General features: G+C 58.6%; 1 protein-coding gene across 3 annotated transcripts; it reads left to right on the plus strand.

The window, feature by feature from the left end:
• Nucleotides 1–2,155: 2,155 nt before the first annotated feature.
• SYVN1 (synoviolin 1) lies at nucleotides 2,156–12,025 on the plus strand. 3 transcript variants are annotated; one of them, XM_087772997.1, is made up of 16 exons: nucleotides 2,156–2,306; nucleotides 4,386–4,531; nucleotides 4,991–5,083; nucleotides 6,151–6,303; nucleotides 6,389–6,437; nucleotides 7,079–7,182; nucleotides 7,295–7,421; nucleotides 8,466–8,565; nucleotides 8,651–8,716; nucleotides 9,088–9,204; nucleotides 9,374–9,525; nucleotides 9,856–9,993; nucleotides 10,085–10,198; nucleotides 10,272–10,458; nucleotides 10,602–10,717; nucleotides 11,065–12,025. In XM_087772997.1, exons 2-16 carry the CDS (start codon nucleotides 4,400–4,402, stop codon nucleotides 11,223–11,225), a joined length of 1,809 nt encoding a protein of 602 aa, XP_087629123.1. In that variant the 5' UTR covers nucleotides 2,156–2,306; nucleotides 4,386–4,399; the 3' UTR covers nucleotides 11,226–12,025. The 3 variants fall into 3 exon arrangements, with proteins under 3 accessions (XP_087629123.1, XP_087629121.1, XP_087629124.1); XM_087772995.1 differs by lacking the exon at nucleotides 2,156–2,306 and adding an exon at nucleotides 2,757–2,913; XM_087772998.1 differs by lacking the exons at nucleotides 2,156–2,306; nucleotides 11,065–12,025 and adding an exon at nucleotides 2,757–2,913 and having other exon boundaries at nucleotides 10,272–10,510; nucleotides 10,602–10,698.
• The last annotated feature ends 983 nt before the right edge of the window (nucleotides 12,026–13,008 follow it).

Raw genomic sequence — 13,008 nt, forward strand, 5'->3', positions numbered from 1 at the left:
CCCGACACCAAATGAAGTTTCTAAAGGGCGCATTTTACCCAAAACCTGCTTTTTTCCAGCAGTTTTGAGCATCAGGCGCTGCCGGTTTTACCCACGCCATCGTCCCCGACCGAGGCGGGGTCGTTAGCGAGCGATAACGAAGCAGGGCAGCCCCTCTGCACCTCAACTCGCTCCCGGTACCATCCCAACCGCTGCACCAAAACCCATTTTCAGGCTCTGGATCCCTTTTCAGCCACTTCCAAACTCTTCAGACTGCAAAAAACGTAGGTTTTTAGGTTTGTGTTTTAAAAAAAAAAAATAAATCAATCAGAATTAATTGTGGCTGAGGTGAATATGTAAATCAGCCGCTATGGGCTTTTCGTGGAATAACGAGGGCTTCGTCCCCAGGGAAGCCTCGGATTAGGAGTAACCACATTGACCTGATTTTCTCTACCTATTTATATTTTAAGTAAGCAATTTTAGGGGGAAAACAAAAAAGAAAGCCTCACGTTTCAATAAACTCAGGTTTAACTCATTCTTATTCCCCTGTGCCACAGGAACGGTGCAGAAATTCCCTCCTCCAGCCCCAAACCGGCGTGAAATAAGACGCTGCCTGCTTTCCCAAAACCACAAAATTTTCCTTTTAACTTAAATTTCCCTTAAATCAATATTTTCTAGGAAGGTTTAGAGTGCTGAATTTTGCTTTCTGCTGCCAAAACACCACGCCGATCGCAAACACCCCACATTTAAAGCAGCATCTCGCACCTCGGATTCCTTGCCCCCCCCCCCCCCCCCCCCCGTTTACCAATTTGGGGGGTTTTCCCCCCAATATTTCATTGGTTTTTGGAGCATTTAAAAAGGCAAAATCAAGGCCACTTTAACCACGGGAGTGCCAATCTTTGAAGGATTTAAAGGATTTTTTTTTTTTTTTATACCTGCTATAGGAGTCAGATGCAGAAAAGGGTAACAAAACCCCAATAAATAAAGTGATTCAGGATTAAAATAGCTCTTGTCTCAGTCAAAGGGGCAACAAAGACAACAGATCGGCCCCCGCAAAAATAAAACCACATTTTTTTGTCAATAAAAGGTCAAAAAACACCTTGGTTTTGCGGGTTTTATTACCGCTCCCCAGCACCCAACCTCAAACGAACCGGCACCACGGGGAGAAGGGACACGTCTTGCTCCACAACTGCTCAACCACCACCCTGAAAACTATTTAAAAAAGAATAAAATCATTTATTTCTCATTTCAGGGCACTTCAGTAGGATTACCATCACCCAGCCGGCAAAGCACTGCTTGCCACCTCCTTGGGACGTGAAGACGTTGCAGTGGTTTCCTCCAAAACCACCATGAATTATAAAAAAAAAAGGGCATTTTTACTCCTGTATTAGCGCCTCCTCCTGTTCAAAACAGTTTATTTGTGCCCCGGAGCACCAAAACTTGGCTTCAATGAGGTAAGAGGGGTATAATTCTCCTCTATTTCCCTCCTCAGAGAATTTTCCAAGCAAATAGAAAAACACTTAAAGGGCTGTGCTTGCCTCCCCTCCTTTGATCCCAAGGCAGGATTAAAAGGACATAGTACATGGGACAGCAGAGCCCTCAGAGCTTGAAATCCCCCCTCCATATTTCCTTAAAAATCCTCTTCCTCACCACAACGGATATGAGGCACCATGCCACACGGTTTCCTCACGTATCAAGGAAAAAAAGGGAAAATAAAAGGATTTACAGGGCTGTTTTCACCTCACGGCACCAAAGGTCAGTCTCTCCTCAGCAAACAGGGTGGAGGGGAGCGATTTTACCTCATGGCGTCCCCTTTTTCCCCTCAGAAATGGGGGAATACGGAGAAATCACCTCAGGGAGCGGCGGCGGCGGCGACACCTCCCTGCGCCCAACCGCTTTTCCCGCCTTTTTCCCCTCACCTGAGCGAAGCGCGCGAAGAGGGGCGGTGCGTGCAAACTGACCCCGCCCCTCGGCCGGGCGTCGTCTTCTATAGGCAGAGCGCCCGCGCCGCCAGCCAATCAGAAGGCGGAGAAGGAAGAGGCCACCGCCCACTCTCCCCCTCTGCCGTCACCCGCCGCTGCCTGTCAAAGGCGGGAAGGCGGGACGTTGGGCGGTGCTAGCCAATCACAGGCGAGAAGCGGCGGAGGAGGCGTCGCTGATAGGCTGGACTCTGTGAGGGGGGGGAAGTGTGAAGGGTGGGGTGGCGGCGTGCGTTACCCGCCGCGACGCGGGCTGAGGGATTTAAGGTTTTTTCTGAGGAAAATAAGGGCTTGAAAAGGGCTGTGAAGCACCTAGAAGGGGCGCAAACCCAGCGAGTGTGACGTGAGGTATGAAAATGAGGGGGAAAAAAAGGCAAATCTAGCCTGAATTTGGGTGGCTGAGGGGGACTGGGGGCTTACCGCCAGCCGTGAGGGGAGCGGGGCGAGGGCTGAGGCCGAGCGCAACTCATCGCTCCTCTGCCGCCCCTCCCCTAGCGACAGCCGCTGATTCAGCGGCTTCCCCCCCCCCCCGCGGGTTTCTTTTTTCTGATTGGCCGAGCGCCGCGGAGGCTGACCAATGAGAGCGAGACACGGGCCCCTTGGCGTTCCCGCCCACCCGGGCTCTGGCTGCGGCCGTGCAGCTCGGACCGTACCAAGTGCGGACGGGGGGGGGGGAGAAAGCCCAGCGGGTTTAGGGGGGTTCGTGGGTCCCCCACGCCACGCGTGGGGGGGAGAGGGGACCTCTCATCATTTCTCCCGGGAGGAGCCGTTATGGGGGAGCGGCGTGGGGGGGGAGCAGCGGGGAAGTGACCCCCCCCCCGGTGGGTTCCCCCCCTCTCCCGGGGCAGCGGGTGGTGCAGCCCGGGCGGAAGTGAGGTGTCGCGCGCTGAGGCGCTTCCGGTGGAGGAGCGGTCTGAGGTGGTGGCGGTGGGGGGGGCGCGGCGGCTCGATCCGAGTGAGTGGGGGGGACGACACCGGGGCCGGAGGGAGGGGGAGACACCGGGGGGCTTGGGGAGGAGCCGGAGGGGCAGGGGGGAGCCAGGGGGATGTGGGGGGAGCGGTGACATGTTGGGCCTCTGGAGGAGTGGGGGGCGTGAGGGGAGGGGCGAGGGTATGGGGGGGACGACAGGGGTATGGGGGGGCGGTTGGAGGGCTGGGGGGGACATGGGGGGTTCCTGGGGGGCTTGGGAGGGACATAGGGGGTATCTGGGGGGAATGGAGGGACATGGGGGCACCTGGAGGGCTGGGGGGAGACATGGGAGGCAGCTGGAGGGGGATGTAGGGGCATGGGGGGTACCTGGGGGTGGGGGGTGGGGGGCGTAGGGCTATGGCAGGCACCTGGGGGGATGTCGGGACATAGGGGGCACCTGGAGGGCTGGGGGGGCATGTGGGACACTTGGAGGGGGAGGTAGGGACATGGGGGGCAGCTGGGGGCTGGGGGGGAGACACATGGGGGCACCTGGGGGGCTCGGGGGGGACATGGGGGGAGAATGCAGGGACATGGGGGCACCTGGGCGGGGAATGTAGGGACATGGGGGCACCTGGGCGGGGAATGTAGGGATATGGGGGCACCTGGGCGGGGGGGGTCGGGACACGGGGGGCACTTGGAGGGCTGGGAGGGGCGTAGGGACATGGAGGGCAGCTGGGGGGACATGGGGGACAGCTGGGGGGCTGGGGGGGACAGGGACATGGGGAGTACTTGGGGGGATATCGGGACATGGGGGGCACCTGGAGGGCTGGGGGGGATGTCGGGACATGGGGAGCACCTGGGGGGCTGGGACACAGAGGTGGGGATGTTGGGGACATCTGGGGGGGGGACACACACACACACGCAGGTTGGGGCCTGCAGTGGGGCAGAGTGCAGGGTCTGTGGGGTGAGGGGGGGACATGAAGAGGGATGGGGGGGCACCGAGTGGGGTGTGGGGAGTTGGGGGGAGCTGACTGTCACCTGAGGGGGTGGGAGTGGGGAGGGGGGCGCGGGGGGTCTGGCCCCCACTGCAGGGAGGGAGAGGGCGGGGGCACGAGGAGGTGGGGAGCGATGGGGACAGGGACAAGGAGGTGGCGTTGGGGACAAGGAGGTGGCGTTTGGGGACGTGGGAGCCGGTGACGCCGAGTATGTAGGACACGAGCTGGTGGCACTGCTGGGAGCGTTTTTGGGGCAGAAAAGCTCTGTTTGAAGCCGCACGTTTTTCATTACCCGTAGGAATCGTTAGCGGGTTAAAAAAAAAAAAAATCAACTTTAGTGGCATCGTTAGTTTTAGGGTCTTATTTTCCTGTTGGACTCCAAAATCACCCCAAAAAGGGCTTTGGCAGCGCCCTGAAGATGCGAGGGCGGCCGTTTAATCCCCAATTTTACGCTAAATGGTGGTTTTTTTTGGATGAAAAATCCCTTTTTTTGGTGCGATTTGATGGGTTTGAATCTGGCAGGCCGAGCCGGGGAGATGCTCTACACGGCGGTGGTGATGGCGGGGAGCCTGGCGCTGACGACGGCGGTGGTGGCTCACGCCTATTACCTCAAGCACCAATTCTACCCCACCGTGGTTTATCTCACCAAATCCAGCCCCAGCATGGCCGTAAGTACCCAGTTAATTAATTAGCGGCGGGTAATTAACCTGTATGGCTGGGGAACGAGCCTCTTGGCTCGTGCAACACCTTCGTGGCTGAGCATCACGGCTCACTTCTGCTTTTGGTGACCGAAATGGGTCGTTTTCTGTTGAACGGTGCTCACCGAAAACGCCGCGGACCCCCTGGGGAGAGCGAGCGCCTGCGCCGAGAGCCACCGCTGCGCCCATCGGCGCACGGGGAGGGTGGGAAGCCGCCGCCGCCTCCTGCCTGCGCAGGAGCCCTCAGGCAGCCCCAAAACGGGGTTGGGGCCGAGCCGGTACCCGATCGCCGTCTCCTCCGTCCCCTGGGACCCAAATTCGCGGCACCAAACCCTCCCCTGCATCCGGTTGTGACCAAAACGGGTTTTGGCTGCGCCGCGGCTTTTTCCCCTCCATCGTCTCCTTCCTCTCCCCGTTTTTCCCCCGCAGGTTCTCTACATCCAAGCCTTCGTGTTGGTTTTTCTTCTGGGTAAATTTATGGGCAAGGTGTTTTTCGGGCAGCTGCGAGCAGCGGAGATGGAGGTGAGCGACGGTGGGGAACGGTTTAAATTCGGTGCCGGGGATGGGCAAATCTGTTGCCGGCGCTGGAGGCGGCATCGGTGCTGGTGGGGGGGTTAAAGCCCACAGGGACGTGCAGATACTGAGGGGTTTTGGGGGGATTTTGGAACCCGAGAGGCCTTTGGTGCCGTTTTGGGGGGGGATTTTGGACCTGGAAAGGCCTTCAGCACCATTTTGGGGGGATTTTGGACCCCAACAGCCTTTTTGGTGCCATTTTTAGGGGGGATTTTGAACTCCAAGAGGCTTTTGGTGCCATTTTGGGGAGGATTTTGAATCCTGAGAGGTCTCGGGCACCATTTTGGGGGGGATTTTGAAAACTGAGCAGTCGTCGGTGCCATTTTTGGGGTGGATTTTGAACCCCAAGAGGCCTTGGTTGCTGTTTTGGGTGGATTTGGGATCCCGAGAGGCGTTGGGTGTCATCTGGGGGGGATTTGGGACCCCAAGAGGACTTAGGCACTGTTTTGGGGGGGATTTTGAACCCTGAGAGGCTTTTGATGCCATTTTGGGGAGGGGGGGTTGAATACGGAGATGTCTCGGGCACCATTTTGGGGGGATTTTGGGACCCTGAGAGGCCTTTGGTGCCATTTTGGGTGGATTTGAGCCCTGAGAGACCTTGGGCACCATTTTTGGGTGGATTTTGGACCCCCGAGAGGCCCTGGGTACCATTTTGGGGGGGATTTTGAACCCCAAGAAGCCTTTGTTGCCATTTTGGGGGGGGATTTTGAATACTGAGAGGTCTCGGGCACCATTTTGGGGGGGGGATCTTGAACCCTGAGACGCCTTTGGTGCCGTTTTTAGGCAGGATTTTGAACCCCAAGAGGCCTTGGGTGCCATTTTGGGGGGATTTTGGATCTCCAGAGGCCTTCAGCACCATTTGGGGGAGGATTTTGGACCCCGAGAGGCCCTGGGCACCATTTTTGGGGGGATTTTGAACCCCGAGAGGCCTTGGGCACCGTTTTAGGTTCAAAACCGGGGGGCGAAGGCTGGGGGGAAGCCGCCCCCGCCCCTCACCGCCTCCTCCTCTGCCCCAGCACCTGCTCGAGCGGTCGTGGTACGCCGTGACCGAGACCTGCCTGGCCTTCACCGTCTTCAGGGACGACTTCAGCCCCCGCTTCGTCGCCCTCTTCACCCTCCTCCTCTTCCTCAAGTGCTTCCACTGGTTGGCTGAAGACCGGGTGGACTTTGTGAGTGCCGAGTGGTGGGAAAACGGGCGTAAAAAAAGCCTTTTTTGGGAAAAACCTCAACCTTTTTTGCCCCCCTCTTTTGCAGATGGAAAGGAGCCCCAACATCTCCTGGCTCTTCCACTTCCGTATCGTCTGTGAGTATCTTGCTTTTCTCCACCCTGGGCCGGATCCTGCCCGGCCGCGGGCGCTTTGCCATTTGGCTCGTTGCCGGCAGCTGGTCAGGAAAGATAATTTTGGCAACGCGTTTGCATACGTCCGGGGAAGAACCTGCTGCAGCCGAGCGTGCGACCATCGGTGCTCGATAAAGCTTATCAGGGCAGCCTCGTTAAGGAGGGAGCGTTAATGGGGCCGCAGAGGGAGCGGGATGGGGTTGCTGGGGGTTTAACGAGCTCTGGCTTTGCCGGGTGGGAAGAAAACCACGGCAAAATACATTCTTGCTTCGGGGAAAGGGGATTTAGGGATGTAAAAATCGTCTTTTGAAGGAATTAGGGGTTTTTTGGTGAGACAGGAGGACACAAGACGCGGCTCGAAGCAGAGGGGGCTTCAAACGAGACAGCCTCGTTACCAGGATGTGTTAATTCAGCCCTTCATTAGCGCAGAGCCCTTTAGCCCCACCCCGGGACCGATGCTCCTCGAGGGTCCTGCTCTTCTGGCGGGCTACGTTTTGGGGTGTGACCCTTGGAGCTTTAGTTTTTGGGGGTCTCCCCCCACCTCGAGGCTCGTTATCTCCTTTCCTCGTTATCCCCTCATCCCGATTTTCTTTCCCCCACCGCAGCCCTGATGTTCCTCCTGGGAATCCTGGACTTCCTCTTCGTTAACCACGCCTACCACAGCATCCTCACGCGAGGAGCCTCCGTCCAGCTCGTCTTCGGCTTCGAGGTAGGAGATGGCTTCCCCTTGGGGACGGACAAACCTCCGCATCCGTCCCGGGGACGGACAAACGGCTCCTCGGCCGCGTCCTCACGCCCTACCGCGCTCTTCCTCCCTGCAGTACGCCATCCTCATGACCATGGTGCTCACCATCTTCATCAAGTACGTCCTGCACTCCATCGACCTGCAGAACGAGAACCCTTGGGACAGCAAAGCCGTCTACATGCTGTACACGGAGCTCTTCACGGGTACGTTGTCCTCTTTCCCCCCCCTTTTTTCTTCTCATCCCACCCAATTTTGGGGGTTGGGGGGGGGGCTTTCCCATCTGGGCGTGGCCCGATAAATCTCGACACATCGTTATGAAGCTCAATTAGCCGTCGATCAACGAAGAGGTGAAGTCCGGGAGGAGTTGGCTGATGGACCGCAGGGTCATGCCCCTGTCCAGAGGGACCATTTTCCAGCTGGAGAAATGGTCCAAGAACCTCACGAGGTTCAACGAAGGGATGGGCCGAGTCCAACAAGCCCCAGCATGAGTATACGCTGGGCAGTGGTTCAACTGGGGGTTCTGGTGGACACCACGTTGAGCACAAGCCAACAACCGAAGGCCAACGGTGTCCTGGGAGGGTTGTCAGCAGGTTGAGGGAGGTGGATCGGGGGTGGTGAGGCCACACCTGGAGACCTGAGTCCACTTCTGGGGCTCCTCAGTCCAAGAGAGACTGGGACATACTGGAGAATGTCCAACAAAGGGCCACCAAGCCAATGGAAGGGACTGGAGAGGCTGAGAGAGCTGGGACTGGTTGCTCAGAGCGGTGGTGGCATCTCCATCCTTGGAGATACTCAAAAGCCGTTGGGTCGTGGTCTTGGATGAGCAGCTCTTGGTGACCTCCTTGAGAAGATGGTTGGACCAGATGACCTCGGAGGTCCCATCCCACCTCAACCAACCTGTGGTCATCCGAGATGGGACCAGATGACCTTGGAGGTCCCGTTCCGCCTCAACCAACCTGTGGTTGTCCAAGAACAAGAGACCAGATGACCTTGGAGGTTCCGTTCAACCTCAACCAACCCATGTTCATCCAAGAAGATGGGACTAGATGACCTTGGAGGTCCCATCCCACCTCAACCAACCTGGGGTTGTCCAAGAACAAGAGACCAGATGACCTTGGAGGTCCCGTTCCACCTCAACCAACCTGTGGTCATCCAAGACGGGACCAGATGACCTTGGAGGTCCCATCCCACCTCAACCAACCTGGGGTTGTCCAAGAACAAGACCCTGATCTTCTTGTTTCCTCCAGGCTTCATCAAAGTCCTCCTCTACATGGCCTTCATGACCATCATGATCAAAGTCCACACCTTCCCGCTCTTCGCCATCCGCCCCATGTACCTGGCGATGAGGTGAGTTGACTTTGCCGCGGCCTCCGACGCCGGCACGGCTGCCGGCACGCTGTCGGTTTCATCCCACCGGTTCCCTATCTTCCAGGCAGTTTAAGAAAGCGGTGACGGACGCCATCATGTCCCGCCGGGCCATCCGCAACATGAACACGCTGTGAGTAACGCGGAGAACGCGGCTTCCGCCCCTTCCCGGGCGCTTTGAGCTCCGTTGGCGTCTCCTTGCTGGTTGATTTTGAGGTGGGACCCACCTAAAAAAAAACCCAAATTTGAGGAAAACGCCTCATTTGCCACATGGGAAAGGGGTGGGAAGGACGCTGTAGGGTGACGGGGTCAAGCTCCTCCTGCCGAATACCTTAATTTAACCAAAAATCTGGTGGATAACGGCGAGGAGGAAGGGTCGGCCGGCAGCGGGGAGGACCCAGAAGCCCCGCTACCTTCCCATATCCCCCTTGGACCCCCCCCCAAAATGGCGGGAAGGGTTCTTTTTTCCCCGGCGTTTTCCGCCTCATTCTCCTCCCCGCGCAGCTACCCCGACGCCACGCCGGAAGAGCTGCAGGCCATGGACAACGTCTGCATCATCTGCCGCGAGGAGATGGTGACGGGCGCCAAGCGTTTGCCTTGCAACCACATCTTCCACACCAGGTGGGTGAGGCGCCCGCTCCCCGTCCCCTCAATGTCGGCGGTTTCGGTGTTCTCGGTGAGGCGGTGGTGAAATAACAGCCGCTTTCGGTGGTGGTGGGGTGTTTCGGGAAGGTCTTTGTCCCCCGCCGTGGCGTTGCCGTGCGATTAACGGCGTCCGTCTCCTTCGCAGCTGCCTGCGGTCGTGGTTCCAGCGCCAGCAGACGTGTCCCACCTGCCGCATGGACGTTCTCCGCGCTTCCCTCCCGGCACAGCCGCCTCCCGAGCCGCCGGAGCAAGCCCCGCCCCCGCCCCAGACCCCCCAAGTTCCTCAGCCCCCCAACTGTGAGTCGTCTTTGCACCCCGATATCACCCCTCCGCGGCGGGACGGGTGTCACCAACCGCCGGTTACCCAGCACCGCGCCGGTTGAGCTTTGCGGGGTTGTTGTCCACGGCGCTGGGGGAACAAACAGCTGGAGAAGAGGGTTGGGAGGTCAAGTCCCCACAGGCGGCGGCGCGAGCCGGTGGTATTTCCGCCTGTGACGGCGTGCGTTCAGGGAAACGTTGCCGGCACGGTTATGCGGCACCAAACTGGTGACGTGGCACGTTCCGGTTGGCTGCGGTGAAGGAAATCTGGGCGTTCGGGGCTCTCACCGCCCTCTTCTCCCTCCGCAGTTCCCCAGGGAATCCTTCCCCCCTTCCCTCCTGGAATGTTTCCCTTCTGGCCACCGGTTGGTCCCTTCCCACCGGTTCCCGGCGTTCAACCGCCCAACAGCGCCGAAAACGCCGCGCCGAGTTCCGGTGCCGCTTCGGGTGAGTTTTCTCCCGAAATCCGAGGGGTCGGTGCTGCCGAAATGGGGCTCCCTCCTCCCCTGCCACCCTCACATCCCGTTTGTCACCGCAGCCGCCAGACCCGGTGACGCCGCCAACGCCGGATCGGAAGCGGCGGCGGCAGGGACGGCGCCGGGTCTTCCTTTCCCGCCGCCGTGGATGGGAATGCCGTGGCCGCCCCTCTTCGGTAAGCAAGGGCGGGGGAAGGATTTTGGGGTTCACTTCCTGGGGCTCTCCCCTCATCCCTCTTCTCGCCGCAGGCTTCCCGCCGATGCCGGTGCCGCCGGCTGGCTTTGCCGGCTTGACGGAGGAAGAACTTCGAGCCATGGAGGGCCACGATCGGCAAAACCTGGAAGCGCGGTTACAGTGTCTCCAGAACATCCACACCCTCCTCGACGCCGCCATGGTGCAGATCAACCAATACCTGACGGTCCTGGCCACCATCGGGTGACGTTGCCGGGGGAAAAAAAAAAAAGGGGGGCGATTTTGGGGTGGACAGGCAAGATTTGGTTACGGCAAAGCCGTGCCCTGCCTAAAAACTCCCCAAATTAACCCCAAATTGGATTTATTGTTTCATTTTCTCCTCCCAGGTCGCCCCGGCCCGCCGCTCCCCGGCCCCCCTCCACCCGCGAGACCCCCGCCGAGGAACCCGCCCCGCTCCGCTCGCCCGGCAGCCCTTCGGCGCCCGCAACCGCCGCCGCCGCCGGTGCGTGGGGAAGCTACGGGGTGGGGGGGAAACACCCCGGCAGAGACCCTCAGCACCGTCGGGGGGGGGGGGGGGGAACGGGGCTCCCGGGGGTCCCACTGCCCCCCAAACCCACCGCCGTACCCTTTTATAACCGCCTAATTATTATTTCTCTATCACCGGCTAATTACCGCCGTCGTTAATTCCTCCGCTAATTAGCCCCGGTGTTTTAAAAGCCGAATCCCCGGTTAAGACGCCGCTGGGGAGCGCGTCTCCCGGCAAACCCCCAATCCTGAGCCTGGCTCGTGGTTAAAGCTGAGTTTACCGGTTTTACCGGACGCTAAACCGGTGCCTTTCCCCTTTACCAGATCCCACCGCGCCGGCGGGTGCCGAAGGCTTCACCGCCGAGGAGGAAGAGGAGGACGAGGACGGCGGTGAAGGCTCATCCTCGCTGGACGAACCCGACACGGCGGAGCTCCGCCGCCGGCGGCTACAGAAACTGGCGTCGCCGCTGGCAGCCTCCCACTGACGCCTGTCGGTTGTGCCGCGGCCGTGCCGCGGACGCCATTTTGGGGTTGTCGACCCCTTGTCCTCGGTGTTTCCGGAACCTCGGACGCTGCAAACCGGACGGTGCCCCTTTTTCTGCCTTTTTTTCCCTCATTTTCCACCAAAATCCTCGTCCGGAAGCAAAACCGGTTCCCGGCTACGCCCGTTGGCGCCCCTAAAACATCGCCGCCCCTTTTTTCCGCGGCACCGTGGCAAACAGCCGCGTTCTTGACCTGGTTTTCCCTGTTTTTCCCTGGTTTTGCCCCAATTCTCTCTACCTATCCGGTGAGCTGGGATCCGGTGCGCATTTCGGAGCCGCCGGTTGCGTGTTTTGGGGTAACCGCGCCCGTTTCGGAGCGGTAATTAATGACGGGGGCTTGGATCGCGGTGACGGCCATCGAGCGAGTGCCGGCGCCGCTTGAAATTACTCAAAATCGCCTGGTTTTAACCCAAAGTCTTCTCCCGGTTGCGGAGCGGGTCACCGGTAGCGTCACCGCTACCAAACCCCACCTCGAGCTGCGCCCGTTTTTTGTTGCCGCCGCTTTACCGGGGATTTTGGGGCGCCGCCGCCGCCGGCGGCTTTCACCTCCCCCCCCCCCCTCGTTAGCAAACGAGCTCATTAACAGTATTAACGCACCCTTCCCCCCGGGAGCGCCGCTTCCCGCACCGAAATAACGCCCGTCGGCGCACCCACGGCGCCGATCGGCAACTTAATAAACCCCCAAATCCTCTGCCCGACGCCAACCGGTGCCCCAACGCGCCCAAACTGGTTTTTACTGGTTTCGCTCTACCGACGGTGCCGGTTTTTTGTTTGTTGGGTTTTTTTTTGGTCACCTCCCGAGCGCCAAATTTTCGGTAGCGTTGCCGCGACTCTTCAGTGCCTCTTTGAACCGAAAAGGGCTTCGAGGAGCCCAAATATCTCAGGGAAAAAAAAAAAAAAAAGACAAAACCGCGTTCGGAGACGGCGGCAACCGGAGCGTTTTGGGGCGGAAAACGTCATTTTTTTTGTTGTTGTTTTGCACCAAAAAGCGGTGGCGGCGTGGGGCGAGGAGGGATTTTTTTGGGGGCGGGGAGGAGCGGGAATGGTTCTTTTCGGTAACGAAGCTGATTTTTTTTTTTTTTTTTTCCACTCTGCTTCAATTTTTGCACCGAACTTGAGGAATTTCGTGCTGCCGAAGCGGCGCTGGGAGACGCCGAGGAGCCGCTTTGGCGAGTTGATTTTTTTTTTTTTTTTTTAACCCTTTTTGTTTGTTTTTTTTTTAACATTTTGAGCCGAAATCATGAATTTTTGTGGCCGGTTCTATTTCACGTGGGTAATTTTGTTGTTTGTTTTTTTTTTGGGGGGGGAGATTCCTCAAAATTTCCTTTGTTTTGGGGTGAAAACCGCGGGGAGGGAACAAAGAGGCGCAGGCGACCGGACTGGGGCCGTTTGACCCCAAAACCGCTCCCTTTCACCCCAAAACCGTTTCCCTTTCGTGTGGCGTCAGCGGAATTATTTAATTTGTAAATAATGTATAAATTTTTATTAGCTTGATTGTAAATACGGCGGAATAAAGGTTGCAGTAAAGCTCGGGCGCTCTTCCCTCGGTCAAGATGGCGGTCGGCCACTCTAGGCCTGCCGCCCTGTCTCTATGGTCGCTCAGTGACACCCCCCCCCCCCCATGGTTGTTCAACAGCCAGTTGACCGCTCTGGTCTGTCTTCCCCCCCCCCCCCCTCCTCAGCGTCTCTATGGTTGTCACAGAGCCTCCAGGCCGCTCTGGCGTCT

Source organism: Nipponia nippon, unplaced genomic scaffold, assembly GCF_047370975.1.
Source record: "Nipponia nippon isolate SJK-2023a ecotype South Korea unplaced genomic scaffold, ASM4737097v1 scaffold_38, whole genome shotgun sequence".
Classification (NCBI taxonomy): domain Eukaryota; kingdom Metazoa; phylum Chordata; class Aves; order Pelecaniformes; family Threskiornithidae; genus Nipponia; species Nipponia nippon.

Coding starts and splice junctions, on each gene's coding strand:
- SYVN1 (XM_087772997.1), top strand. CDS start 4,400: ATGCTCTACACGGCGGTGGTGATGGCGGGGAGCCTGGCGCTGACGACG. Junction 8,717..9,087: donor ATCCGCAACATGAACACGCT/GTGAGTAACGCG, acceptor CTCCCCGCGCAG/CTACCCCGACGCCACGCCGG. Junction 9,205..9,373: donor AACCACATCTTCCACACCAG/GTGGGTGAGGCG, acceptor TCTCCTTCGCAG/CTGCCTGCGGTCGTGGTTCC.